General features: G+C 50.2%; 2 protein-coding genes across 2 annotated transcripts in view; one reads left to right on the top strand and one right to left on the bottom strand.

Moving 5' to 3' along the window:
* Positions 1–2906: 2906 nt before the first annotated feature.
* Positions 2907–12774, top strand: dnase2 (deoxyribonuclease II, lysosomal). Its single transcript, XM_072461028.1, has 8 exons — positions 2907–2989; positions 3052–3164; positions 3538–3718; positions 5708–5795; positions 7239–7403; positions 10194–10293; positions 10402–10568; positions 12315–12774. The coding sequence occupies exons 2-8, from the start codon at positions 3061–3063 to the stop codon at positions 12677–12679; spliced, it is 1170 nt and encodes a 389-aa protein (XP_072317129.1). The 5' UTR covers positions 2907–2989; positions 3052–3060; the 3' UTR covers positions 12680–12774.
* An 11006-nt stretch (positions 12775–23780) lies between these two features.
* The window catches only part of rgl2 (ral guanine nucleotide dissociation stimulator-like 2), a 99066-nt gene continuing 97846 nt past the window's right edge, over positions 23781–25000 (bottom strand). The window contains exons 19-20 of the mRNA XM_072460149.1: positions 24426–24540; positions 23781–24024 (exon numbers count right to left, since the gene is read on the bottom strand). Coding sequence (XP_072316250.1) covers positions 23843–24024; positions 24426–24540 — 297 coding nt within the window. The 3' untranslated portion in view covers positions 23781–23842. The remainder of the gene's footprint in view (positions 24025–24425; positions 24541–25000) is intronic.

Raw genomic sequence — 25000 nt, 5'->3', positions numbered from 1 at the left:
GACCTCCAGTGGGAGGAGCCACCATCACCAGGACCTCCAGTGGGAGGAGCCACCATCACCAGGACCTCCAGTGGGAGGAGCCACCATCACCAGGACCTCCAGTGGGAGGAGCCACCATCACCAGGACCTCCAGTGGGAGGAGCCACCATCAGCTCCTCATTAAGAAGAACCAGCAGAGGATGTACTTCCTGCAGCAGCTGAGGAAAGACAAACTGATGATGGAGCAGTTCTACACGACCATCATTGAGTCCATCCTCACCTCCTCCATCACCTCCTCCATCACCTCCTCCATCACCTCCTCCATCACCTCCTCCATCACCTCCTCCATCACCTCCTCCATCACCTCCTCCATCACCTCCTCCATCACCTCCTCCATCACCCTGTGGTTACGCTGGAGCCACAGCCAGGGACAGACAGAGACTACAGTGCCCTCTGCTGAGAAGGTGACTGGCTGCAGACTTCCATCTCTGCAGGACCACGGCGTGGAAGGCGTGGCTGACTGTTGTGTGGCAGTGATCAGTTCTGCTCTCTGGTCGGGACTTTAATAAACTGTCTGTACTTTGGGAGATTCCCCTTGTTAAAGTCGCCCAGAATAATACACAAGGAGTCCAGAAAGGTCCGCTCCACGCTCAGAACCTGCTCCACGAGCGCGAGCTGTGCCTCCTGCACGTTCCCACTTGAGGCCCTGGTGATGGTGTTGTGGAGGAAGAGGAAGTGGACGGTGGTGATGGGGGAGTCTGTCATAGTGAGGGAGCTGAAAATCCAAAAGCCGTGATACCTGGAGACAAACTACTATTTGAACTTTCCAGGTCACATGGTATTATGCTATTAGATTCTTACATTTTGAAGAAAATTATTCCTTAAAATGTTAAACTGAGAAACATGATACTTGGGGAGAAGTACTATCATAATGACTCAGTCACTTGACTTTGAAAGCCATTGAAAGAAATCCTTGATTTTTGAAGAAATATATAATTTTTGGGTTCTAAATTTGTAATCCAAAAAGTGTGCATGATACATGGCAACTTGGATTTATATTTAACCTTGTTTTTCATAAATGTGTTTGACATTTTACAAGATAACACATCTTTAAACAAACCCTTTCCACTGCAACAGTACTTTAGAGACGGTCCCTAACTGATGTAACAGGCGGCCCTTGAGAGCGCAGCGCCCCGCAGCGGGCCACTGCGGCCGGGGGCCAGGGGCAGGGCCAGCCCCAGCACATTTGGTGCCCTAGGCGAGCTACTCCCCTGGTGCCCCCCCCCCCCAAAAAAAAAAAAAAATCTGCCAAGCAAAAACACATATATAACAATTTTCGTTAGATTTATTTGTCAATTCCAAAATAGCGTTTGGATAAATAGAAGGGGCGCAAAAAACTCAGACGCGAAAAAAAAAAAAAAAATCCAGAGGGCCCCCCCCCCCCACAGTGCCGCCCCAGGCACCCGCCTATACGGCCTAGTGGAAGGGCCGGCCCTGGCCAGGGGCCACTGCGGCCGGCGCACGCGCAGAGGGAGCTCCCGCTGTAGCTGCTCCAACGTGAAACAAAGTTCACCGCAGCGGAGCTTGTCTTATCTTGATTCTAACTTCATAACCGCAATATGCGCCATGCCTCTGTCACATGACCTTTCTCAAGTCACGTGACCACAACAGGCACGGAAGTGTGTGTGTGTGTGTGTGTGTGTGAGAGGGGAAACGAAAACAAAGTAGCAACAGTAACAGACAGAGGAGCAGAGAGGAGCAGAGAGGAGCACACAGAGGAGCAGAGAGGAGCAGAGAGGAGCACACAGAGGAGCAGAGAGGAGCAGAGAGGAGCAGAGAGGAGCAGAGAGGAGCACACAGAGGAGCAGAGAGGAGCAGAGAGGAGCAGAGAGGAGCAGAGAGGAGCACACAGAGGAGCAGAGAGGAGCAGAGAGGAGCAGAGAGGAGCACACAGAGGAGCAGAGAGGAGCAGAGAGGAGCAGAGAGGAGCAGAGAGGAGCACACAGAGGAGCAGAGAGGAGCAGAGAGGAGCAGAGAGGAGCAGAGAGGAACAGAGAGGAGCAGAGAGGAGCAGAGAGGAGCACAGAGGAGCAGAGAGGAGCACACAGAGGAGCAGAGAGGAGCAGAGAGGAGCAGAGAGGAGCACACAGAGGAGCAGAGAGGAGCACAGAGGAGCAGAGAGGAGCACACAGAGGAGCAGAGAGGAGCACAGAGGAGCAGAGAGGAGCACACAGAGGAGCAGAGAGGAGCAGAGAGGAGCAGAGAGGAGCACACAGAGGAGCAGAGAGGAACAGAGAGGAGCAGAGAGGAGCAGAGAGGAACAGAGAGGAGCAGAGAGGAACAGAGAGGAGCACAGAGGAGCACAGAGGAGCAGAGAGGAACAGAGAGGAGCACACAGAGGAGCAGAGAGGAACAGAGAGGAGCACACAGAGGAGCAGAGAGGAGCAGAGAGGAGCAGAGAGGAGCAGAGAGGAACAGAGAGGAGCGCAGAGAGGAGCACACAGAGGAGCAGAGAGGAGCACACAGAGGAGCAGAGAGGAGCACAGAGGAGCACAGAGGAGCAGAGAGGAACAGAGAGGAGCACACAGAGGAGCAGAGAGGAACAGAGAGGAGCACACAGAGGAGCAGAGAGGAGCAGAGAGGAGCAGAGAGGAGCAGAGAGGAACAGAGAGGAGCGCAGAGAGGAGCACACAGAGGAGCAGAGAGGAGCACACAGAGGAGCAGAGAGGAGCACAGAGGAGCACAGAGGAGCAGAGAGGAACAGAGAGGAGCACACAGAGGAACAGAGAGGAGCGCAGAGAGGAGCACACAGAGGAGCAGAGAGGAGCACACAGAGGAGCAGAGAGGAACAGAGAGGAGCGCAGAGAGGAGCACACAGAGGAGCAGAGAGGAGCACACAGAGGAACAGAGAGGAGCGCAGAGAGGAGCACACAGAGGAGCAGAGAGGAGCACACAGAGGAGCAGAGAGGAGCACAGAGGAGCACAGAGGAGCAGAGAGGAGCACACAGAGGTGGGACAAACACATCTGGGTGAACACTATCTCTTCTCTACAGAAGCTCTCTCTCTGGACAGTTTGCGCAGATGTCGCTCCCGATGCTTTTGTTGCTGGTTCTCCTGTCGCCGCTAGAGGGCGTTGTCACGTCTCCTGTCAGCTGCTACGACGACCTCGGGGCCCCTGTCGACTGGTGAGGGACATTTGAGATGAATTGCCTACTGTAGTGTGTGTGGAGGCACAAACAGCTCATGATACCGTCTAAAAGGCCTAGAGACTGTGGAGCTGCATGTTTACTACACATTGTTAGATGGAACAATGTAGATGTATGAAGTTTGGTGCAAGGATCCATCTTGAATGAAAAGCAGAATGCAGCTGAGGCACTCCAAAGGGTCCAAAAGGTCCAAAGGGTCCAAAAGGTCCAAAAGGTCCAAAAGGTCCAAAAGGTCTTTAAATGCCTTTTTTATGGAGCAGCACTGGCTCTAACGTCGCATTGGCCACAAGCTTTGTTTTGTAACGATGTATGATTGCATATTCTTTCCTGTTTACTTCTGTGTGTGCAACAGGTTCTACGTGTACAAACTGCCCCGGGCGGTGGGCGAGGGGCCAGAGGTGGGGCCAGAGGCGGGGCTCCGGTACCTGCTGCTGGAGAAGGGCAGTGAGGCGTGGGCAGAGGGCGCAGTGAACATCAACGACACACATGGAGCGGTGGGCAGGACCGTGGGGCAGCTGTACGGCCCGGCACAGGTCTGAACACAGTCATCTCAGATCCCACACGACGTTCAGAGCGTTAACGACATCTTTACAGTCATCTCAGATCCCACACGACGTTCAGAGCGTTAACGACATCTTTACAGTCACAACATTTTCAGGCTGAAGCTTTGATTGATTCAATTACATTTATTTTTGTAACGCCCAAAATCACAACAGCAGTTTCCTCCAGAATGACAGTGAAAAACAGATTCAACAATGTCCACAGGGACTTGGCAATGTCCCATGGTCCCCTGTCCTTAGACAAATGTCCCAGTGTCCCCTGTCCTTAGACAAATGTCCCATGGTCCCCTGTCCTTAGACAAATGTCCCAGAGTCCTCTGTCTTCAGACCCTCCTTCTCGGCCAGATAAAACTACCAAACCTCTTTGGGAAAATGTATAAACCTGGAGGAGTTCCACATGAAGGATCTGACTCTCACAGACGAGAGAGACAGTGGAGCTGGAGCCACTCAGGAGGAGAACCAGTTCATCAGGAGGAGAACCAGTTCTTCAGGAGGAGAACCAGTTCTTCAGGAGGAGAACCAGTTCTTCAGGTGGAGAACCAGTTCATCAGGAGGAGAACCAGTTCTTCAGTAGGAGAACCAGTTCTTCAGGAGGAGAACCAGTTCTTCAGGAGGAGAACCAGCTCTGTGTGAACAACCTGCTAAACTTTGGACACGATGAAAAGGCACGGCCAAACCAGTCTGTGCTTGGCGCGCCCTCAATGGTGCCACGACACTGAACGGCTACCGTAACCAGGGCAACCAACACTCAGATATGCACTCAAACTCTTTTATGGAAACGGAACTAATTTAGCATTTGTTATTCGCATTTCTCATGGGAATTTAGCAAATATGGACATTTTGTAAGGGAGGAAACACAGTTAGTGCGAGACATGTTCAGGGGCATCGAGTAATTAACATTAGCACTAAAACTATTTAGCTATAACTGCTAATAAAAACAGCAGTTATAACATAATTTACAGTGAGTGATTTCATTTTCAGACATGAAGAGCTGCGTTGCTCAAATTATTTCCACAGCACAAATAAGATAAGATATTCCTTTATTGTCCCACATGGGGAAATTTCATTGTTGCAACGTAGGTAGATACAGAGGTAGATCCAGAAGAAAAGAGCAGATCACTTATAGGAAGTTTGAAAAACACTCTCAGTAGAAGATCTATAAAAATCTCAGGATGTCTGCCAGGATAACGTGACGATCTCCGGGTAAGACGACTGTTCTCCGCAGTTTCATGAGTTCCTCCTTTGTGTAAGCGCGGTACGGCACCGGCCGGGGGGCGCGGGGGGGCCGGGGGGGCTCGGAGCCAGCGCACATCCCAACGACACGACGAAAACAGATAAGATAATCCTTTAATATCCACACAAGGGGAAATTTCGTTGTTGCACTGCAGTAGAACAGGAGGAAAGGACAGATTATAGGAAGTTTAAAAAAACACACTCTTAATAGAACACTAACCCATAAAACACTCAATAATCCAGCCGAACAATGTCAAAAACAAGTTAAATTAAAGCGATTCCAGCGCGTGTCCCGATCGTACAAGTAAAGTAGAAAAAATATTTACAAAATACAAAAGCCTTTGTGACGAATATTAGATATTGAAGATCTGGTAGTTTTGACTTAACAAACCAAAACGAAGCTCGTCCGCTCTGGAGGAACTGTAGTTTTTTTCTGCTGATGTAAAACAACGTCCAAACACAGTATGTATCTCTAATGTTCCTGACAGTTTTCTGACCTGGTGCAGTTGAAGCCTCTGCTGTTCTGCTCCTGGTTTGATGCTACTGCACTGCTTCACCCACATGTGTCATGGGGTCTTTGAGAGTCGAATCAAGACCCCTCATTCAGAGTTCCTGGGTTTACATTTTGGCAAAACCTGTTTAATTGGACCAGTCCAGTTATTTAGTTTTCCTGGAGTCATTAGAAAAGCTTAATGTTCTGTCTCTAATTGTGTAAATGTTCTTTTTCAGAGCTCAGAAGTAGCTTATGTTCTGTACAACGACCAGAGTCCCGTGGAGAGGTTTGCAGGCCTGGGCCGCTCCTCTGGACACACAAAAGGTACAGACCATAATTCTGCCCTGACACTTTCAATAGAACTCCAGCCTCAATCAATCCTCAGGCTTTGGTCAAGGCTGTGCAAAAGTCACATTCTTAACATTCAAATTACGTTTCAAGTGTTTATTGTTTAATGCACTGAACAAATGTTTTTAATGCACTGAACAAATGTTATTGCAACACTTTGGTTTTTGCTCCCATTTTTCATGATCTAAAACCTTAATACATAATATACTGTATACAGAAGTACATCCAAATGTGTGTTAGTGAGGACTTCTCCTTTCAGCCATCTCAACTCACTGCATATCAAGATGAAGATCAGATTGCACCGGTGTGCCTTAGGCTGGCCACTGTGAAATGTTTGGTTTTGCTTTATTGGGGGGTTGTAGGGGTCAGAAAACCTGTCATGTGACTTGCTTTACGCAGTGCAACACAGCTTGGTTGTTTGTGTGTTAAAGCATGTGACCCTCTGTCCCAGGACAAATGTCTCCCATGGGAATCTTATCTTAATCAAATCAAATCAAATCAAATCAATTTATTTTTGTAAGGCCCAAAATCACAACAGCAGTTGCCTCTGAGGGCCACAGGGAGAAATGAATCAACAATGTCTGTGGTGGCGAGGGACAATGTCCCAGGGTCCTCTGTCCTTAGACTCTCCTTCTCGGCCAGGAAAAACTACAAAAAAAACCTCTTTGGGAAAAAAGCGTAGAAACCTGGAGGAGTTCCAGTGAAGGAGAGATCCGACTCTCACAGACGGACAGACGGACACGAGGAGACTAGGTTTGCCTTAGGCTGGCCACATTATTCAACGTCCCAGAGTCCTCTGTCCTTAGACACATGTCCCAGAGTCCTCTGTCCTTAGACACATGTCCCAGAGTCCTCTGTCCTTAGACACATGTCCCAGAGTCCTCTGTCCTTAGACCCATCTTCCCGGCCAGATAAAACTACCAAACCTCTTTGGGAAAATGTATAAACCTGGAGGAGTTCCACATGAAGGATCTGACTCTCACAGACGAGAGAGAGACAGTGGAGCTGGAGCCACTCAGGAGGAGAACCAGTTCATCAGGAGGAGAACCAGTTCTTCAGGTGGAGAACCAGTTCTTCAGGAGGAGAACCAGTTCTTCAGGAGGAGAACCAGTTCTTCAGGTGGAGAACCAGCTCTTCAGGAGGAGAACCAGTTCTTTCAGGAAGAACCGTTCATATGGAGTAGAGACAGTATCTCTAAGGAATTGAGGACCCTATTGCTAATCTTTAAGCTGTTGAGCTCTGCCCTCTGCAGTTACATTTGTGGTCTTCAAACACATTTACCAGGAGACACATGTTTATATTCTCATGAAGACCAATAGTTTGAGAACCATACTGTATGAACCACTAAAAGAATTTGAAAATGAATGACTAGTACAGGTATTTCTACTCTGCTGGACTAAAGCTCTCTCTCTCTTTCAGGAGTGGTAGTGCTGGACCAAAAGCAGGGCTTCTGGTTGGTCCACAGTACACCTCACTTCCCCCCGCCGCAGCAGGCCGGACACTACTCCTACCCTGAGACTGGGCTCATCAACGGCCAGAGCTTCCTGTGTGTGACCTTCCCTCTGGAGCGCTTCCAGAGCATTGGTAAACCTGAGAGAGCAGTGACAGGGAGCGAGAGAGACCGGGAAGTGACCTGTGGTGTGGGCGTTTCTTCTGTCTGCGGCGCCTTAAGCACTGAATGATCATCTTTTGCACATGCTCAGGATGAGAATCGAATGCCAACAAAGGGCGATTCAACATAAGGCGCTTGTGTCCTCTGCGTTTGCTCATCTCTTGCTCCTCGTTTCTTGGGAAAGTCTGTCTTACTCTGACGTCATACTGTACTCATAGTATCATAGACAGTTGGTACAGTTAGTACTCATACTAACTGTCCACACACAAAAGTTTCTAAGTTTGGAAAAAGAGAAAAACAAATCGGCAGTTAGTTTTGGAACTACGCCACAAAAAAAAGACAAGTTTACGAGTCAACACGTTTTAATTTGTTGAGCTAGTGCAATAAAACTCTTCCAAACGATTCATGTCTGCAGGTACATCAACTTTTCTAAACTAATAGAATTAGTGAACACTTCAAAGAGGTCCCCGTGGTTCATTTGGAGAACTGTTTCAGAGGTACTTTAGGCTGAAGATACACTATTATTATAGAATTACAACAGCTCGGGTCAAGTGTTCCGTAGTAAAACTATAATCTACAAAGGCCTTGTCAACAACACGCTTTGAGCTTTGCGTTTAGGAACTGGTTGTAACCCAACTCTAGACAGCGTTAAAGTGGGTCACATCAAACCTACCCACTCCTCAGAGGCAGGCTGACCCACTCCTCAGAGGCAGGCTGACCCACTCCTCAGAGGCAGGCTGACCCACTCCTCAGAGGCAGGCTGACCCACTCCTCAGAGGCAGGCTGACCCACTCCTCAGAGGCAGGCTGACCCAGAGGAAGGCTGACCCACTCCTCAGAGGCAGGCTGACCCACTCCTCAGAGGCAGGCTGACCCACTCCTCAGAGTCAAGCTGACCCACTCCTCAGAGGCCGGCTGACCCACTCCTCAGAGGCAGGCTGACCCACTCCTCAGAGGCAGGCTGACCCACTCCTCAGAGGCAGGCTGACCCACTCCTCAGAGGCAGGCTGACCCACTCCTCAGAGGCAGGCTGACCCACTCCTCAGAGGCAGGCTGACCCACTCCTCAGAGGCAGGCTGACCCACTCCTCAGAGGCAGGCTGACCCACTCCTCAGAGGCAGGCTGACCCACTCCTCAGAGGCAGGCTGACCCACTCCTCAGAGGATCAGGCTGACCCACTCCTCAGAGGCAGGCTGACCCACTCCTCAGAGGCAGGCTGACCCACTCCTCAGAGTCAAGCTGACCCATTCCTCAGAGGCCGGCTGACCCACTCCTCAGAGGCAGGCTGACCCACTCCTCAGAGGCAGGCTGACCCACTCCTCAGAGGCAGGCTGACCCACTCCTCAGAGGCAGGCTGACCCACTCCTCAGAGGCAGGCTGACCCACTCCTCAGAGGCAGGCTGACCCACTCCTCAGAGGCAGGCTGACCCACTCCTCAGAGGCAGGCTGACCCACTCCTCAGAGGCAGGCTGACCCACTCCTCAGAGTCAAGCTGACCCATTCCTCAGAGGCCGGCTGACCCACTCCTCAGAGGCAGGCTGACCCACTCCTCAGAGGCAGGCTGACCCACTCCTCAGAGGCAGGCTGACCCACTCCTCAGAGGCAGGCTGACCCACTCCTCAGAGGCAGGCTGACCCACTCCTCAGAGGCAGGCTGACCCACTCCTCAGAGGCAGGCTGACCCACTCCTCAGAGGCAGGCTGACCCACTCCTCAGAGGCAGGCTGACCCACTCCTTGGCTGCTCTCTTGTATTTAGAGATTAACCCTGTGTTGGCACTGGGCGTTGTTCTGTTGCTTAAAACACGTTTGTCACGTGTAACATTCGCACATTTCTCCAAGCGTCTCGCGCCCCCTTGGCTCGGCCCCCAAAAGGGTGGGACCCACACTTTGAGAAGCTTTGTTGTAGGATGTAGGTATATTTCGAAGGCCACCATCTGGAGCTTGTTCAGCAAAACATTAATACCTACTCTCATTTTCTGAAGGGGAGTTCTTTTTCAAGCTTTTGCAGCTTATCGACTTATTATTACAGCTTTGTTTTGTTTCTGTATTTGGCCCTTTATGTGTCGTCTTACATCTTGTGTTGGTCGTTTGGTAATAAATCCTGTCTGATCATTGTGGATCAAGTTTGGGAGGATTCATTCCATTCTTTTGAACATAAATGTGGCTGTATGATAGTCCACATTCAGAATTGAGTTTGGTCTGTGTGAGGCACAGTCAAGTGGATCCTTCCCTTCTTTAGGTATTAAGGATATGACGACTTCCTTCCAACTCGGAGGGATCTGAGCTTTTTTAAGTGCCCAGTTAAAAGTTGATTAAAGTAAAGGTGTATGTGTGTCTTTTAGAGCTTTATACCACTCTGAGGTGAACCCGTCACTCCCTGAACATTTAATGTTTTTTAGTCTTTTGATTCCACTTTGAATTTCAGCCGTTGTAACAACCAAACACAATAGAACAAACAAAATGCAAAAAAAGAGCTCATGCCAAAATAAGTGCAGAGAGCTCACAGACTGACCCAAAAGAGATCAGAGGGGGGAGGGAAAGGCCCTCTGGTACAATGACCTTTCCCCTGGATTCCACATGACGCGTTGTTTGTCACTGAGATTAAGGAACTTCAGTATAATAGGTCTTGGACATTTCACAGGTCTCACCAGTCTTCTCTGTAGCTGGTGCTGTACATTTTCAGATTTCTGAGCTTATTTTAGTGCAAATGATGTTTTGAAGCTTTCAGGAGTGAAGCCTGACCCAGTGTGTGGTGTGTTTCAGGAGAGCAGCTGTTCATGAACCAGCCCCATGTGTTTGACTGCCACGTCCCAGAGGCTCTGGTGCCGCTGGTGCCTGCACTCACCAGCCTGTGCCTGAAGAGAGCCCCACCCCCTCATGTCATGCCCCGCCCCTCACCTCGCAGAGCCCCACCCCCTCATGTCATGCCCCGCCCCTCACCTCGCAGAGCCCCACCCCCTCATGTCATGCCCCGCCCCTCACCTCGCAGAGCCCCACCCCCTCATGTCATGCCCCGCCCCTCACCTCGCAGAGCCCCACCCCCTCTCTCTGAGCCCGTGACCAACCGCAGTGTGGTCCTGTGTTCCAGCGAGGGCACACAGTTCATCAGCTTCGCCAAATCTGCTGCGTTTGACAATGGTACGTCACACACACACACACACACACACACACACACACCACACATGTGTCAAAAACAAATAAATCACGTCTCTCAGTCTCTTCAAGTCAACAGACATGTGACCACAGCCTAAGCTCGCCTCACTCTGGGGGCTCAGGCCTCACTCTGGGGGCTCAGGCTCTGGGGGCTCAGGCTCTGGGGGCTCAGGCCTCACTCTGGGGGCTCAGGCTCTGGGGGCTCAGGCCTCACTCTGGGGGCTCAGGCCTCACTTTGGGGGCTCAGGCCTCACTCTGGGGGCTCAGGCTCTGGGGGCTCAGGCTCTGGGGGCTCAGGCCTCACTCTGGGGGCTCAGGCTCTGGGGGCTCAGGCCTCACTCTGGGGGCTCAGGCCTCACTCTGGGGGCTCAGGCCTCACTCTGGGGGCTCAGGCTCTGGGGGCTCAGGCTCTGGGGGCTCAGGCCTCACTCTGGGGGCTCAGGCCTCACTCTGGGGGCTCAGGCTCTGGGGGCTCAGGCTCTGGGGGCTCAGGCCTCACTCTGGGGGCTCAGGCCTCACTCTGGGGGCTCAGGCCTCACTCTGGGGGCTCAGGCCGTGCTCGCCTCACTCTGGGGGCTCAGGCCTTACTCTGGGGGCTCAGGCCTCACTCTGGGGGCTCAGGCCTCACTCTGGGGGCTCAGGCCTCACTCTGGGGGCTCAGGCCGTGCTCGCCTCACTCTGGGGGCTCAGGCCTTACTCTGGGGGCTCAGGCCTCACTCTGGGGGCTCAGGCCTCACTCTGGGGGCTCAGGCCGTGCTCGCCTCACTCTGGGGGCTCAGGCCTTACTCTGGGGGCTCAGGCCTCACTCTGGGGGCTCAGGCCTTACTCTGGGGGCTCAGGCCTCACTCTGGGGGCTCAGGCCTCACTCTGGGGGCTCAGGCCATGCTCGCCTCACTCTGGGGGCTCAGGCCTCACTCTGGGGGCTCAGGCCTTACTCTGGGGGCTCAGGCCTCACTCTGGGGGCTCAGGCCTCACTCTGGGGGCTCAGGCCATGCTCGCCTCACTCTGGGGGCTCAGGCCTTACTCTGGGGGCTCAGGCCTCACTCTGGGGGCTCAGTTCTCACTCTGGGGGCTCAGGCCTTACTCTGGGGGCTCAGGCCTCACTCTGGGGGCTCAGTTCTCACTCTGGGGGCTCAGGCCTCACTCTGGGGGCTCAGGCCTCACACCAGCCGCTCTCATTTCCTCTCTTTCTGACGCCATGTCACGCTTCATTTTGCATTTAAAATGCATCCAGCCGCTAGCCCCGTTGCATTGCCGTCTTGTGTTTTCCTGTTTATTAATCTCTTGTTTGTTTCTTCTGGGATAATGTGGGAACAAACCTCTGCAGCTGCGGAGCGAGCGCGTCGGTTTCACTCGTCGCCATCACCAAAAGTCGAACTTTCAATAAAATCCCTAAAGAGTCATAATGCGCCACAAGCATTTTCCCCTGTGCTAACATCATGGCACCTCATCTGGACATGTCTTCATCATAATATTTGACAGATAATATCCAATTCTGAACATAATTGGCGTCATTATGCTCAAGAACAATGTAAAGTGTCTTCATTTTCATATATTCCATTTCAGCTACACTGAATAAAACATGAATTATTTATAATACCACAGTTTTGTAACTATAATAATAGTAGCTTCAGGTGTGCACGGAAAGACTTTTACATCATTTACATAAACAATCTATTGATAAAAGACTGAAATGAGCTTCATAATCTCGTTCCCGTGTGTTCCCTGCAGACCTGTACCACTCGTGGGTGGCCCCGGCGCTGCGGTCCCCTCTCCTGGTGCAGTTCTGGGTGCGTTCCACAGGAGTGCTGCCTTCTGACTGCTCTGAGGGCTGGCAGGTCCTGAACATCCAGCAGCTGGCCCCGGGCCCCAGCCCCAGCTTCAGCACCACTGTGGACCACTCCAAATGGGCAGTGAGTCCGAAGGGAGTGCAGGCAGGCGGCGGCTGGGTGTGTGTGGGCGACATCAACAGGAACCAGGCGGAGGAGCAGCGAGGAGGGGGCACCGTGTGTGTGCAGGAGCCCCGAGTGTGGAAGAACTACCGAAGCGCCGCGCTGCAGTGCCAGGACTGTGGGGGGCGCACTGCCACCTGTTAAACACTCACACAGGCTTATGTTTGTAATAGAGACAAGTTTGAATTGATTTTCAAACAAAAATTCGATGTTGTGAGCTTTCTATAAATGTCCAATAGTGCTGGGCGGATTGATACCACAGATCAATATATTGATACTGACAGTATCAATACTCTACTCTCTAGTTCTACAAAAAAGGCATTTAAACATTATATTTACATTTTTCTACACATAGATTTACTTTTCATTGGTTCAAGCAGCGGTTGAAAGAAAATAATGAGAGCCATGGTCAATTTATCTTTTCTTGGTTATAATAACTCCTCATTTGTAAATAGCTATGAAAGTCAAACTGTTCATGTCTTTTACAATCTGGTAAAAAAAAAAAAAACTTTATACCTTTTGTCTTCCAGACCTTAAGTCTCAAATCTGAGCCCGTTCGGTACAAAACTTCAATCATATGCCAACCCAGGGATTCTTAACCTCCTCCGTGGACAGCCGAATAGTCCTGCCACGTATCAATCATAGAACGTTCACTCGTTCAGCTGCAGAGCCTCATTCACCCGCAGAGCCTCGTTCACCCGCAGAGCCTCGTTCACCTGCAGAGCCTCGTTCACCTGCAGAGCCTCGTTCACCTGCAGAGCCTCGTTCACCCGCAGAGTCTCGTTCACCTGCAGAGCCTCGTTCACCTGCAGAGCCTCGTTCACCTGCAGAGCCTCGTTCACCCGCAGAGCCTCGTTCACCCGCAGAGCCTCGTTCACCCGCAGAGCCTCGTTCACCCGCAGAGCCTCGTTCACCCGCAGAGCCTGGTTCACCCGCAGAGCCTGGTTCACCTGCAGAGCCTCGTTCACCCGCAGAGCCTTGTTCACCCGCAGAGCCTTGTTCACCTGCAGAGCCTCGTTCACCTGCAGAGCCTCGTTCACCCGCAGAGCCTTGTTCACCCGCAGAGCCTCGTTCACCTGCAGAGCCTCGTTCACCTGCAGAGCCTCGTTCACCCGCAGAGCCTCGTTCACCCGCAGAGCCTCGTTCACCCGCAGAGCCTCGTTCACCCGCAGAGCCTGGTTCACCTGCAGAGCCTCGTTCACCTGCAGAGCCTCGTTCACCTGCAGAGCCTCGTTCACCTGCAGAGCCTCGTTCACCTGCAGAGCCTCGTTCACCTGCAGAGCCTCGTTCACCTGCAGAGTCTCGTTCACCCGCAGAGCCTCGTTCACCCGCAGAGCCTCGTTCACCCGCAGAGCCTCGTTCACCCGCAGAGCCTCGTTCACCTGCAGAGCCTCGTTCACCCGCAGAGCCTTGTTCACCCGCAGAGCCTTGTTCACCTGCAGAGCCTCGTTCACCCGCAGAGCCTCGTTCACCCGCAGAGCCTCGTTCACCCGCAGAGCCTCGTTCACCCGCAGAGCCTCGTTCACCCGCAGAGCCTCGTTCACCCGCAGAGCCTCGTTCACCCGCAGAGCCTCGTTCACCCGCAGAGCCTCGTACACCCGCAGAGTCTCGTTCACCTGCAGAGCCTCGTTCACCTGCAGAGCCTCGTTCACCCGCAGAGCCTCGTTCACCCGCAGAGCCTGGTTCACCTGCAGAGCCTCGTTCACCCGCAGAGCCTCGTTCACCTGCAGAGTCTCGTTCACCTGCAGAGCCTGGTTCACCTGCAGAGCCTCGTTCACCCGCAGAGCCTCGTTCACCCGCAGAGCCTCGTTCACCCGCAGAGCCTCGTTCACCTGCAGAGCCTCGTTCACCCGCAGAGCCTCGTTCACCCGCAGAGCCTCGTTCACCCGCAGAGCCTCGTTCACCCGCAGAGCCTCGTTCACCCGCAGAGCCTCGTTCACCTGCAGAGCCTCGTTCACCCGCAGCCGCGTGCGGTTCGTCCCCACATTTCCGCGTGTCTAAGCGCATGGATCTATCATAATATAGTTCCCTCAGTGACGGGACAAATTTAAGACAGAGAAAGACAATTCGAGCTCAGAAGAGACAGAAATCTACGGGAGACGAGAGATGATTTGATCCGTCGCGCTAATAAACAAACGCACGTGTGTGTTGTATCAGTCCACACGGGGGAGTGGCATGTGCACTTCCGCCTGAGTTCTCAAATCGCCGAAAAATTGTCCATTACGCCTTTAAGTCAATTCAATCAGCAGCTTTTTATCTAAATACAACATTGCCAAAATAAAACATTTAGTGTCTAAACCAGATTTAGAGAGACTTATCCATGTGTTTGTCTCCAGTAGATTAGACTGTAACGGCCGCTCACTGGTCTCTCCAAACGAGCTGTAAAACAGCTGCAGTTCATCCAGAACGCTGCTGCTCGGGTCCTGACTAGAACCAGGAAGTACCATCACATTAGTCCTGACTAGAACCAGGAAGTACCATCACATTAGTCCTGACTAGAACCAGGAAGTACCATCACATTAGTCCTGACTAGAACCAGGAAGTACCATCACATTAGTCCTGACTAGAACCAGGAAGTACCATCACATTAGTCCTGACTAGAACCAGGAAGTACCATCACATTAGTCCTGTTCTCAGGTCTCTGCACTGCCCCCTGTGGCTCAGAGAAGAGACTTTAAAGCAGCTCTGCTTGTGTACAAGTCTCTCCATGGCCTAGCACCAAAGTACATCTCAGACATGTTAGTGCCATATGAACCATCTCGGACTCTGAGGACCTCAGGGGCCGGCCTCCTGCTGGTGCCAGAGTCAGGACTAAACATGGACCGGCCTCCTGCTGGTGCCAGAGTCAGGACTAAACAGGGACCGGCCTCCTGCTGGTGCCAGAGTCAGGACTAAACATGGACCGGCCTCCTGCTGGTGCCAGAGTCAGGACTAAACATGGACCGGCCTCCTGCTGGTGCCAGAGTCAGGACTAAACATGGACCGGCCTCCTGCTGGTGCCAGAGTCAGGACTAAACATGGACCGGCCTCCTGCTGGTGCCAGAGTCAGGACTAAACATGGGGAATCAGTTGGCGTCGGTGCTCCCCCTGCAGGTGGACTCAGTGCTCCCCCTGCAGGTGGAGTCAGGCAGGTTGAGCTGGGAGAGCTTGTCCTGGAGCAGAGCAGGAGGTGGTGTTGATGCAGAGCTGAAGTCCACAAACAGGATCCTGGTGTAGGTTCCCGGGGAGTCAAGGTGCTGCAGGTGAAGTGGAGAGCCAGGTTGATAGCGTCATGCGCAGACCTGTTGGCTCTGTAGGAGAACTGCAGGGGGTCCAGCAGGAGGTCCAGCAGGAGGTCCAGCAGGGGGTCCAGCAGGGGGAGGTGAAAGACTTGAGGTGGGGCAAGACCAGGCGCTCAAATGACTTCACAACTACAGACGTCAGCACCACAGGTGCCACAGGTTAAAGTCATTAAGTCCAGTGATCTGGGGCTTCTTGGGGACAGGGAGGATGATGGACGACTTGAAGGAGGCTGGGACATGGCATGACTCCAGGGAGGTGTTAACAATGCCTGTGAAAATGGGGGCCAGCTCATCTGCACAGTGTCTTAAGGCGGCTGGAGTGACACCGTCTAGCCCAGCGGCTCTTTGGGGGTTGGATTTCCGAAATATTCTGCACACATCCTGTTCCTGAACTGTGAGAGGGGGGGGAGGTGGGGGGGACCGAGGTTGGGTTGGAAGATGGCCACAGTGGGGGAGGGGTGCTGGTCAAATCAAATCTGCAATAAAAGGAGTTAAATTGCTGGGCCAGTTTTCGGTCATCTGCAGCAGGGGGGCTCTGGGCTTGTAGTTGGTGAGAAGCCGGAGCCCACTCCACACGGAGGCAGGGCCACTCCACACTGAGGCGGGGCCACTCCACACGGAGGCAGGGCCACTCCACACTGAGGCGGGGCCACTCCACACTGAGGCGGGCCCACTCCACACAGAGGCGGGGCCACTCCACACAGAGGCGGGGCCACTCCACACGGAGGCGGGGTTGTTGTTGGAGAACTCCTGCTTCAGACGTGTATTGTACTGAGATCTAGCTCTCGACATCTTCCTGCTAAATCCATACTTTGCATCTTTGTAGCGTTCTCACCGGCCCTGTGCCCTGCCTCCTTCTGCCGCCTCAACTGTCTCAGTTTGGGTGTGAACCAGGGTTTATTATTGAAGGTGACTTTGGTGTGTGATGTATAATGCTGTCCTCACAGAATCGAATGTAGGACGTCACAGTGTCCGTGTATTCATCCAGACTGTGGCAGCTCTGAACAGCTCCCAGTCTGTAATGTCCACACACACATGTAGCTCCTCCCAGTCTGTAATGTCCAAACACACATGTAGCTCCTCCCAGTCTGTAATGTCCACACACACACGTAGCTCCTCCCAGTCTGTAATGTCCAAACACACACGTAGCTCCTCCCAGTCTGTAATGTCCAAACACACACGTAGCTCCTCCCAGTCTGTAATGTCCAAACACACATGTAGCTCCTCCCAGTCTGTAATGTCCAAACAAACACGTAGCTCCTCCCAGTCTGTAATGTCCACACACACACGTAGCTCCTCCCAGTCTGTAATGTCCAAACACACACGTAGCTCCTCCCAGTCTGTAATGTCCAAACACACATGTAGCTCCTCCCAGTCTGTAATGTCCACACACACACGTAGCTCCTCCCAGTCTGTAACGTCCAAACACACACGTAGCTCCTCCCAGTCTGTAATGTCCAAACACACATGTAGCTCCTCCCAGTCTGTAATGTCCAAACACACACGTAGCTCCTCCCAGTCTGTAATGTCCAAACACACATGTAGCTCCTCCCAGTCTGTAACGTCCACACACACACGTAGCTCCTCCCAGTCTGTAACGTCCACACACACACGTAGCTCCTCCCAGTCTGTAATGTCCAAACACACATGTAGCTCCTCCCAGTCTGTAATGTCCAAACACACACGTAGCTCCTCCTCCACTGCCTCATTGGTCCACCTCTTAGAAGTCCTCACTACAGGTTTGGAGAGCTTCAGCCTCTGTCTGTACGTGTGGATCAGGTGAACCATGACGAGGCTAGGTTTCAGTGGTGTAGGCATGCCTTATGTGGTGGAAGGGAGATTTTGCTCAAAAATCACACACACAGGGACGTGGGCGGGGATAGGGGGTAGGTGGAAACAGGAGCACCCCTTACCTGTTCGAGAGTGCGGGGAGTCGCCAAGGGGATTTTAACCCCTGCCTTCATTCTTTCGGGCTCTCTGTCCTGCCGTGCATGGATCCTCTGCTTCTCCTGGGTCTTGGAAGGCAAGTTAAGGCCGTTCCAAACTGTCCTGACGTTGCGTGTTCTGCCTAGTGAACAGCTCATGGACATGTTTTAAATTACACGCTCGTTGGAGGCTCGGGTCTGCGCCTCGACTGGGGTCAGGGGGACCAGTGCTTATCTTTTCCGGAAAGACCAATTCTCTTTTTTTTGCAACATAAAGTCGTATGGCTCCGAGTCTGAATACTCTGTGCCAGCATAAGATAAGATAAGATAAGATAAGATAGTCCTTATTGTCCACACAAGGGGAAACACAGTAGATACAGGGGGAAAGGACAGATTATAGGAAGGACCGTCATCATAAGAGCTCATCTTCATCGAGAGCCTAGCAATGAGCATTCATTGACGTTGATATTTTCACTGGATTCCAGGAGCTTATAATGTCATTTTCACTGGGTGCTGGACAATCCACATTTTCTATGTCATTTTCTGTGACAGTGTGATTATTTTGTGGTGTCTCTTTTGGAGCGGTTGCTACATAAAAACAAGTCGTACCAGCAGTTTATGACCAATGGTTACGGCACATTTTTTGCATTGACAAAATCCTGTGGCACACCATTACCAAAATCACTCTTGTACAAGTACTGTAGGTTATTCATGTCCCACTTGTGAAAGAGGTTGATAATGATAAAAGAATTGTTCAAGATTTCAAACATGACTCACTGTATAAGTGTGGGTATGTGTGAGTATTTTGGGGCACCAGTCATAGATTAGACATTTAACGACTCTATAATCAAATATTTAAATTCATTAATTTATTAAAAATGTATTTGCTTGTTAATTTGAAGGTTTGGAGGACGTAACCGTGACATTGAGCTCTTTTCTGGAAATGAATGAACACTTTACCAAATGTGGGTTATGAAGATTTATTGACCAAATAACTAAACAGATATTTGAATTTGGAATATGCAAATGAGTCAATAACAGATGGAGACGCTAGACATGATGGTTCTACATCTAATTGTGTGTTAGAGTTGAGGAGATGGGCCTGTGTGGAGTCCAAGGGCCTGTTTGTCCGTGTCGCCTCCAGGGGTCACTCAGGGGTCACTCAGGGGTCACCCAGGGGTCACCCAGGGGTCTGTGACTGTTGTAAACAACCTTTTCAAGGACTTTGCCCAAAAAGGTCAGATTAGAGATGGACCTGTCCTGACTCAGGACTGCAGCATCAAGACTGCTCTTCTTGGTAAAGCCCTAAACTGGTCCAAGAAACTGAAGAAACTCAACACGCGAGGAAACGTAGAGACTAACCTGATTAGGACGATTGCTGCGCACGTGAGTTGGGAGAAGTTTGGCCCAAATCTGCTCCGGCTGTGGCACAGCACCTGCCACGGCACAGCACCTGCCACTGCAAAGCCCACTCCAGACAGAGGTGGGTGTGTCCCCGCGCTGCACGCCGCCCCCAAAGAAACTTCAAGGTGCCACCACCTTGACTTGTCACACTATTATGGCCATGTTAGTTATGAAAGCTGTAAGAAGTTCTTAAACTGTCATAGACATATTTATTATGTTAATGTCTGTGGTCAGAACACATTATTTCTAAACTGTACATTCATTTTCTTTTGCATTATTAACCTTATAGTTTCTGATTTGCAGGCTGAATGCAAAGCTTAGTCCTTCAAAATACCCACAATGCTTTTGTACAATTGAGTGGGTCATTAAAGACGGAGGCGCTGGAATGTGCTCGGGCTCATTAGACTTCAGGCTAATATTAGTCAGGATCATAATCATTATGACAAAACAAACACAAACAAACAACGATACAGATAATAGATAAATATAAGTAGGTACATATGTGGGTGTAATCCCTCATTGGTCCAGGCGTGTACCATAGTAGAAAAAGCTTCAGTTGTTTCATCTGGACTCAGTTTGAAAAAATAGACGTTTCGACTCTCATCCAAGAGTCATTGTCAATAAAAGAATTTAGATCGAGAACTCCGATATTAATACTGTTCTGTGGTAAGACCCGCCCATTGGGCGGAGCCTTCCTGAAGTAGAAAGAGTTGTTTGTTTCAACAGAAACTCCCCCCTTGTATCTACCGAGCCTATTCAGAATCTTAATGGGCTATTAGAATCCTCTTTGTCTTTGTGAGACCCTGGCTCAACCACCCTGAGTACCTGATTAGCATCTAAATGTCATGGTCCTGGTCCTCTACCTTTCCAGGGGTTCAGTAACCCATTATAAATAACAGGAAGATTAAACCTTAGCCCTCCATTTCTGTTTAAAGAAGGTCTTTCTTTTTTAACAAAAATAGCTTCCTTGACTCCTCTTTCAAACCATCTTTTCTCCTGCTTAAAACCTTCACCTCACCGTCTTCAAACGAGTGATTAGAGGCTTCAAGATGGAGATGCACGGCACTCTGAGGTCCTGAACTTGTATTTCTTCTGTGCTGATAAAGCCTCTTGTGTAGAGGCTGTTTAGTCTCACCTATGTACCGTTCTTTACAGCTTTCTTCACTGCATTGGACAGAATAAACTACATTGCTCTGTTTTTGAGTCGGCAACTTGTCCTTTGGGTGAACCAGTTTTTGTCTTAAAGTGTTTCCTGGTTTAAAATAAACAGGGACTTCGTGTTGTCTAAAAATTCTCTGCAGTTTTTCCGACAGGCCAGACACATAAGGGATAGAAACACCCTTCCTTCTCTGTTCAGTTTCCCTTTTGTCCTGCTTCTTGGTTTTTGTCCTTTTATTGACAATGACTCTTGGATGAGAGTCGAAACGTCTATTTTTTCAAACTGAGTCCAGATGAAACAACTGAAGCTTTTTCTACAATAAGTAGGTACAGAAACATGTGGCTATGCTAACTTTATAGTCAACGATGCTAACTGGTAATACCCCGACTACGGCTTTAACCTGACCAAGGCTGAAGTTTAGACGCGTGACAAGGCTCGAGTTGAATTAAGTTGACTTTATTTTATTCACTCGTCGTTATCGTCACCTGTGTCTTCTGTTAAGGTCTTGCATGTTTTCATATTCAAACAAATATGCATATTTTCTTCTCATATATTTGCTTATTTTTCTAGCAGATTTGATGTTTAAAATCTTACATATTTGTCAGTCTTTTTCTAGTAAAATTGTTTGTGGTTAGATTTGTGTTTAAAGGTTGCAATCCTCTTCATTTCCCCTTCTATAAGTGACAGTAATAAACAGAACTAACTCTAATACGCACTGGGGCCTGAAGCCCTTTTATAGACCATGTGACCATGTGGTAAAGGGGCGTGGCCCCTGTGAGAGAGCGTGTTACTGACGTCAGCAAACGAGACCGTCTCTGCATAGAAAGTCTTTATTGCTGCAAAAATAGGACATTTTTGTAGTGCATAAATATTGGACACACAACACACACAAACTCACAGAAAGGCACAAACAAGTCCTCGCCCACTCAGGCCTCAGCCAATCACAGGCTTCACAGACATTGAGCCATCCAATCCGAGCTCAGAGGACGTGAGCTGGAGTGAGACTGGTGCTGGACCGGACCCAAAGAAAAGAGTTTTTATTGTGGATAAATGTCTAGGACCTTTTTCTACTCCACGTTTTTGACCCTGAGTCCAGACGTATTTGTGGGCGGGGCAAAGGGGGAGGTGAAAACACGATGATCCAGCCTCAGGACTCAAACAGGCATCAATCGAAACGCAAATGAGTAAAAGAATGAGAAGCGCTGTAAGGTCAAGAGCGCCAACTCAAGGGAAAATAGAGAAGAGCGGCCTGGTGTTTCCCATTAGCTGGCATCCTTGGTGGGTGGGGTTTACCGCTGAAGATGGGAGGAGCAAAGGATTTGAGCAGATGATCAGGAGAAACGGGGGTTTCCAGGGAGACGGATCTGAGAGTGCAGTGGGTTTCAGCTGTTTGAAAGTGATATTTGGATCATATATTTATTTTGAATGTTCATTGCTATGGCAACGGTGCAGGACGTGCATCACTGGTGGAGCCAGTGCTGATGTTCCAGTTGGAAGGTTCCACTTCACCGCAGTTATTTCATTACTTGGTTTACGGATTTTTAAATGAAATATATTGAACAGGCGGACGGAATATAAATCTAAATATCATTTCAATTTCAAACGATTTTTTCTTCCTAGTTTACCCAAAATGCACCATGGGAGGAGGGGGGGAGGAGAGGGGGGAAGAGGGGGGGAGGAGAGGGGGGGGACGCGGCGTGCAGGTGAATGTAACAGTAGACTCAGCGTGTTTTGCATTGGTAGAACTCACGCTTCTAAGTCTTAGTCACGGCAAAACGCGCTGGAGAAAATGTGGTAAACGAGTTTAAAATGTGTATTTGCGATAAAAAGAGTCAGCGCGGCGCCGAGCAGACAAGGAAACGGGCGTGGCGTCTTCACATGCTCGTCCCGGGACCGCGCAGGGACAGACCAGCTCCGTCACAGACTCGCGCAGGATTTTGACAAAAAATTGCTCCACACGCTCTTGTCTTTTGACTTAATACCGCTATTTATATTTCATTTAAAGCTATTTTGCGTTGACGGCGGTACTTTATAAAAAAAAAAGATAATATTTTATTTCTATTGTAGAAATCAATAATCTAAGTGCGGCGGATCCGTAAACCGTAAAGTAATAAAATAACTAAGGCCTGAGTCTTTTGGAACGTTTCTGTTCATTTCATGTGCGGATGCTTCTTTTCACCTCAGAGCGCATCTCGTGGCTTTAATTTGGAGCCAAAATCTCTGTTGTAAATATAAATGAATCAAGCAGCAGTTTGTGAAGAAAAGTGTAAAAGGAAAGCTGTAGATCAGAGTTCATGTTTCGTCCGAACGTAGTGCACCTTTGATTGGTTTGTAAATATGCTTAAGGTCACATCCAGATTAGTATTTTATACCTTAAAGGAATAATAGAGGACTTTTCGCCGATTTGAGAACTCAAGCGACTGTTAGTTCCTTTTCTTTAAATGCGCATATGCACACTCAGCCCCCCCTCCTGTTGTTTCCAAGAGGCCGCCTCCCATCAGACCTCGTGCAGAAGCACAAACAGCCCCGCCTCTACAGCCCCGCCTCTACAGCCCCGCCTCTACAGCCCCGCCTCTACAGCCCCGCCTCTACACGTGTGTTTGTTTATTACCACGACAGATCTCATCATCTCTCGTCTCTTCTGAGCTGGAACACAGTCTTTCTCTGTGTCATGTTTGTAACTGAAGGAACTCTCTAAACACACACCGACATATCAACCACACATGTGTAGCCATGGAAACGTGCTGCTATGGGAACCAGGCTGCAGGTGTGCAGCAGCACGCAGGGAATGATTGACATGTGGGAGAACTACTCGGCTGTCCGAGTCAGACTCAGATTGCTCGCCAAAAATCCTCTATTATTCTTAACTTAATGTCTACATTTGGAAAAGGCATTTAAAAGGACACGTTGGTTCCCCCTGGTGTTCACAGTGGGAAGGAACAAAACCAATAAATGTAAACATAAATGTGCCCTCAGAAAGGCCCCGAAGGCGTGAGCTGCTGGTTTATGGGCTCTAAAACTGTTTTAATGTGAAGCAACAATGTGAGGGACATTCAAACAGAAGCTCAGAGCAGACGAGCTCGTAAACAGCAGCGCTGGAAGATGTACTTTTGTTACTTCAGTAAAAGTGCAGATACACAAGCTAAAAAATACTCAAGTAAAAGTTAAAGTATGACATGGAAAAATAGATATTTTTGTTTGCTCTGGACGTCAACTCAAAATATGAACAAGCTAAAACAGAACCTCAGCTCTTTCAGGCGTCTCGAATAGTAACCTTTTTTGTTTTAATTTAGTGGAGTAAAAGGTACAAACACCTGCTCTGGAATGGACTAAAGTCAAAGTAAAAAGCATCAATCCAACCAAAATGTACTTCAATAAAGCTCCTTCTGTGAGTGAAGCTGAATGCGACTCGCGGCGTTTGTGAGAATCTAACGTAAGTGAAACAAGAAGAGAACTGAAGGATTTCAAGTATGGCAGAATGTGAGACGGGCCCCGGCAGAGTCCAAGGGCCCCTCACTAGGGCCCTCTGCAGGCGGGGTCAGAAGAGTGTCCGCACAAGCCGCCGCCCCTTGGCCTTGATGCGTGGGAAGGTGGCGCTGGTCTCTGTGCTAATTGGCTGCGAGCCCAGAGGAGCGGTCCTGTCTTTCCTCCTCAACAGGAAGTCCACACTGGATGATGTCATGGCATAGAAGACGTTTCCTGTGGGCGGGATGAGCAGCTCTGAGGAGGGCAGAGGTCACAGGTCAGGACACTAACTGTGTGTGTGTGTGTGTGTGTGTCTGTCTGTCTGTGTGTGTGTGTGTGTGTCTGTCTGTGTGTGTGTGTCTGTGTGTGTGTGTGTGTGTGTCTGTCTGTGTGTGTGTGTGTGTGTGTGTGTGTGTGTGTCTGTGTGTGTGTGTGTGTGTGTCTGTCTGTGTGTGTGTGTCTGTGTGTGTGTGTCTGTGTGTGTGTGTCTGTGTGTGTGTGTGTCTGTCTGTGTGTGTGTGTGTGTGTCTGTGTGTGTGTGTGTCTGTGTGTGTGTGTGTGTCTGTCTGTGTGTGTGTGTGTGTGTGTCTGTGTGTGTGTGTGTGTGTTTGTGTGTGTGTGTGTGTGTGTGTGTCTGTGTGTGTGTGTGTACAGACCTTTGTCGTCAGGCAGCAGCTGCAGCAGCTCGTAGCGTCCGGCCTCTCGTGGGTCCTGGTTGTGCTTGTCTAAGGCGCTGCTGATGACCACAGGGGTCTTGTCGTTGCTGGTGACCTGAGGACACAGCGGTCAGGACGTCTGAGCTACAGTTAGCCATGGCTCTGCAGAACATCACCATGACAACGGAGAGTGTTCTGGTTTGCCAAGACCACATGGTACGGATCCTGTTCAGTTCAGTTCAAAAACACACAAAGACTAAGAACAACTGCAGATGCTCTTCTGAGCTCCAGCGGCTTTAAGAGGACATGTACACACTGAGCTCCAGCGGCTTTAAGAGGACATGTACACACTGAGCTCCAGCGGCTTTAAGAGGACATTGACACACTGAGCTCCAGCGGCTTTAAGAGGACATTGACACACTGAGCTCCAGCGGCTTTAAGAGGACATTGACACACTGAGCTCCAGCGGCTTTAAGAGGACATTTACACACTGAGCTCCAGCGGCTTTAAGAGGACATTTACACACTGAGCTCCAGCGGCTTTAAGAGGACATTTACACACTGAGCTCCAGCGGC

Source organism: Eucyclogobius newberryi, unplaced genomic scaffold (assembly GCF_026437365.1).
Source record: "Eucyclogobius newberryi isolate DKJ021-1_F unplaced genomic scaffold, fEucNew1.0.hap1 SCAF_3, whole genome shotgun sequence".
Taxonomy (NCBI): domain Eukaryota; kingdom Metazoa; phylum Chordata; class Actinopteri; order Gobiiformes; family Gobiidae; genus Eucyclogobius; species Eucyclogobius newberryi.
The sequence above is the reverse complement of the archived record's forward strand: the minus strand, read 5'-3'. Positions and strand labels throughout refer to the sequence as shown.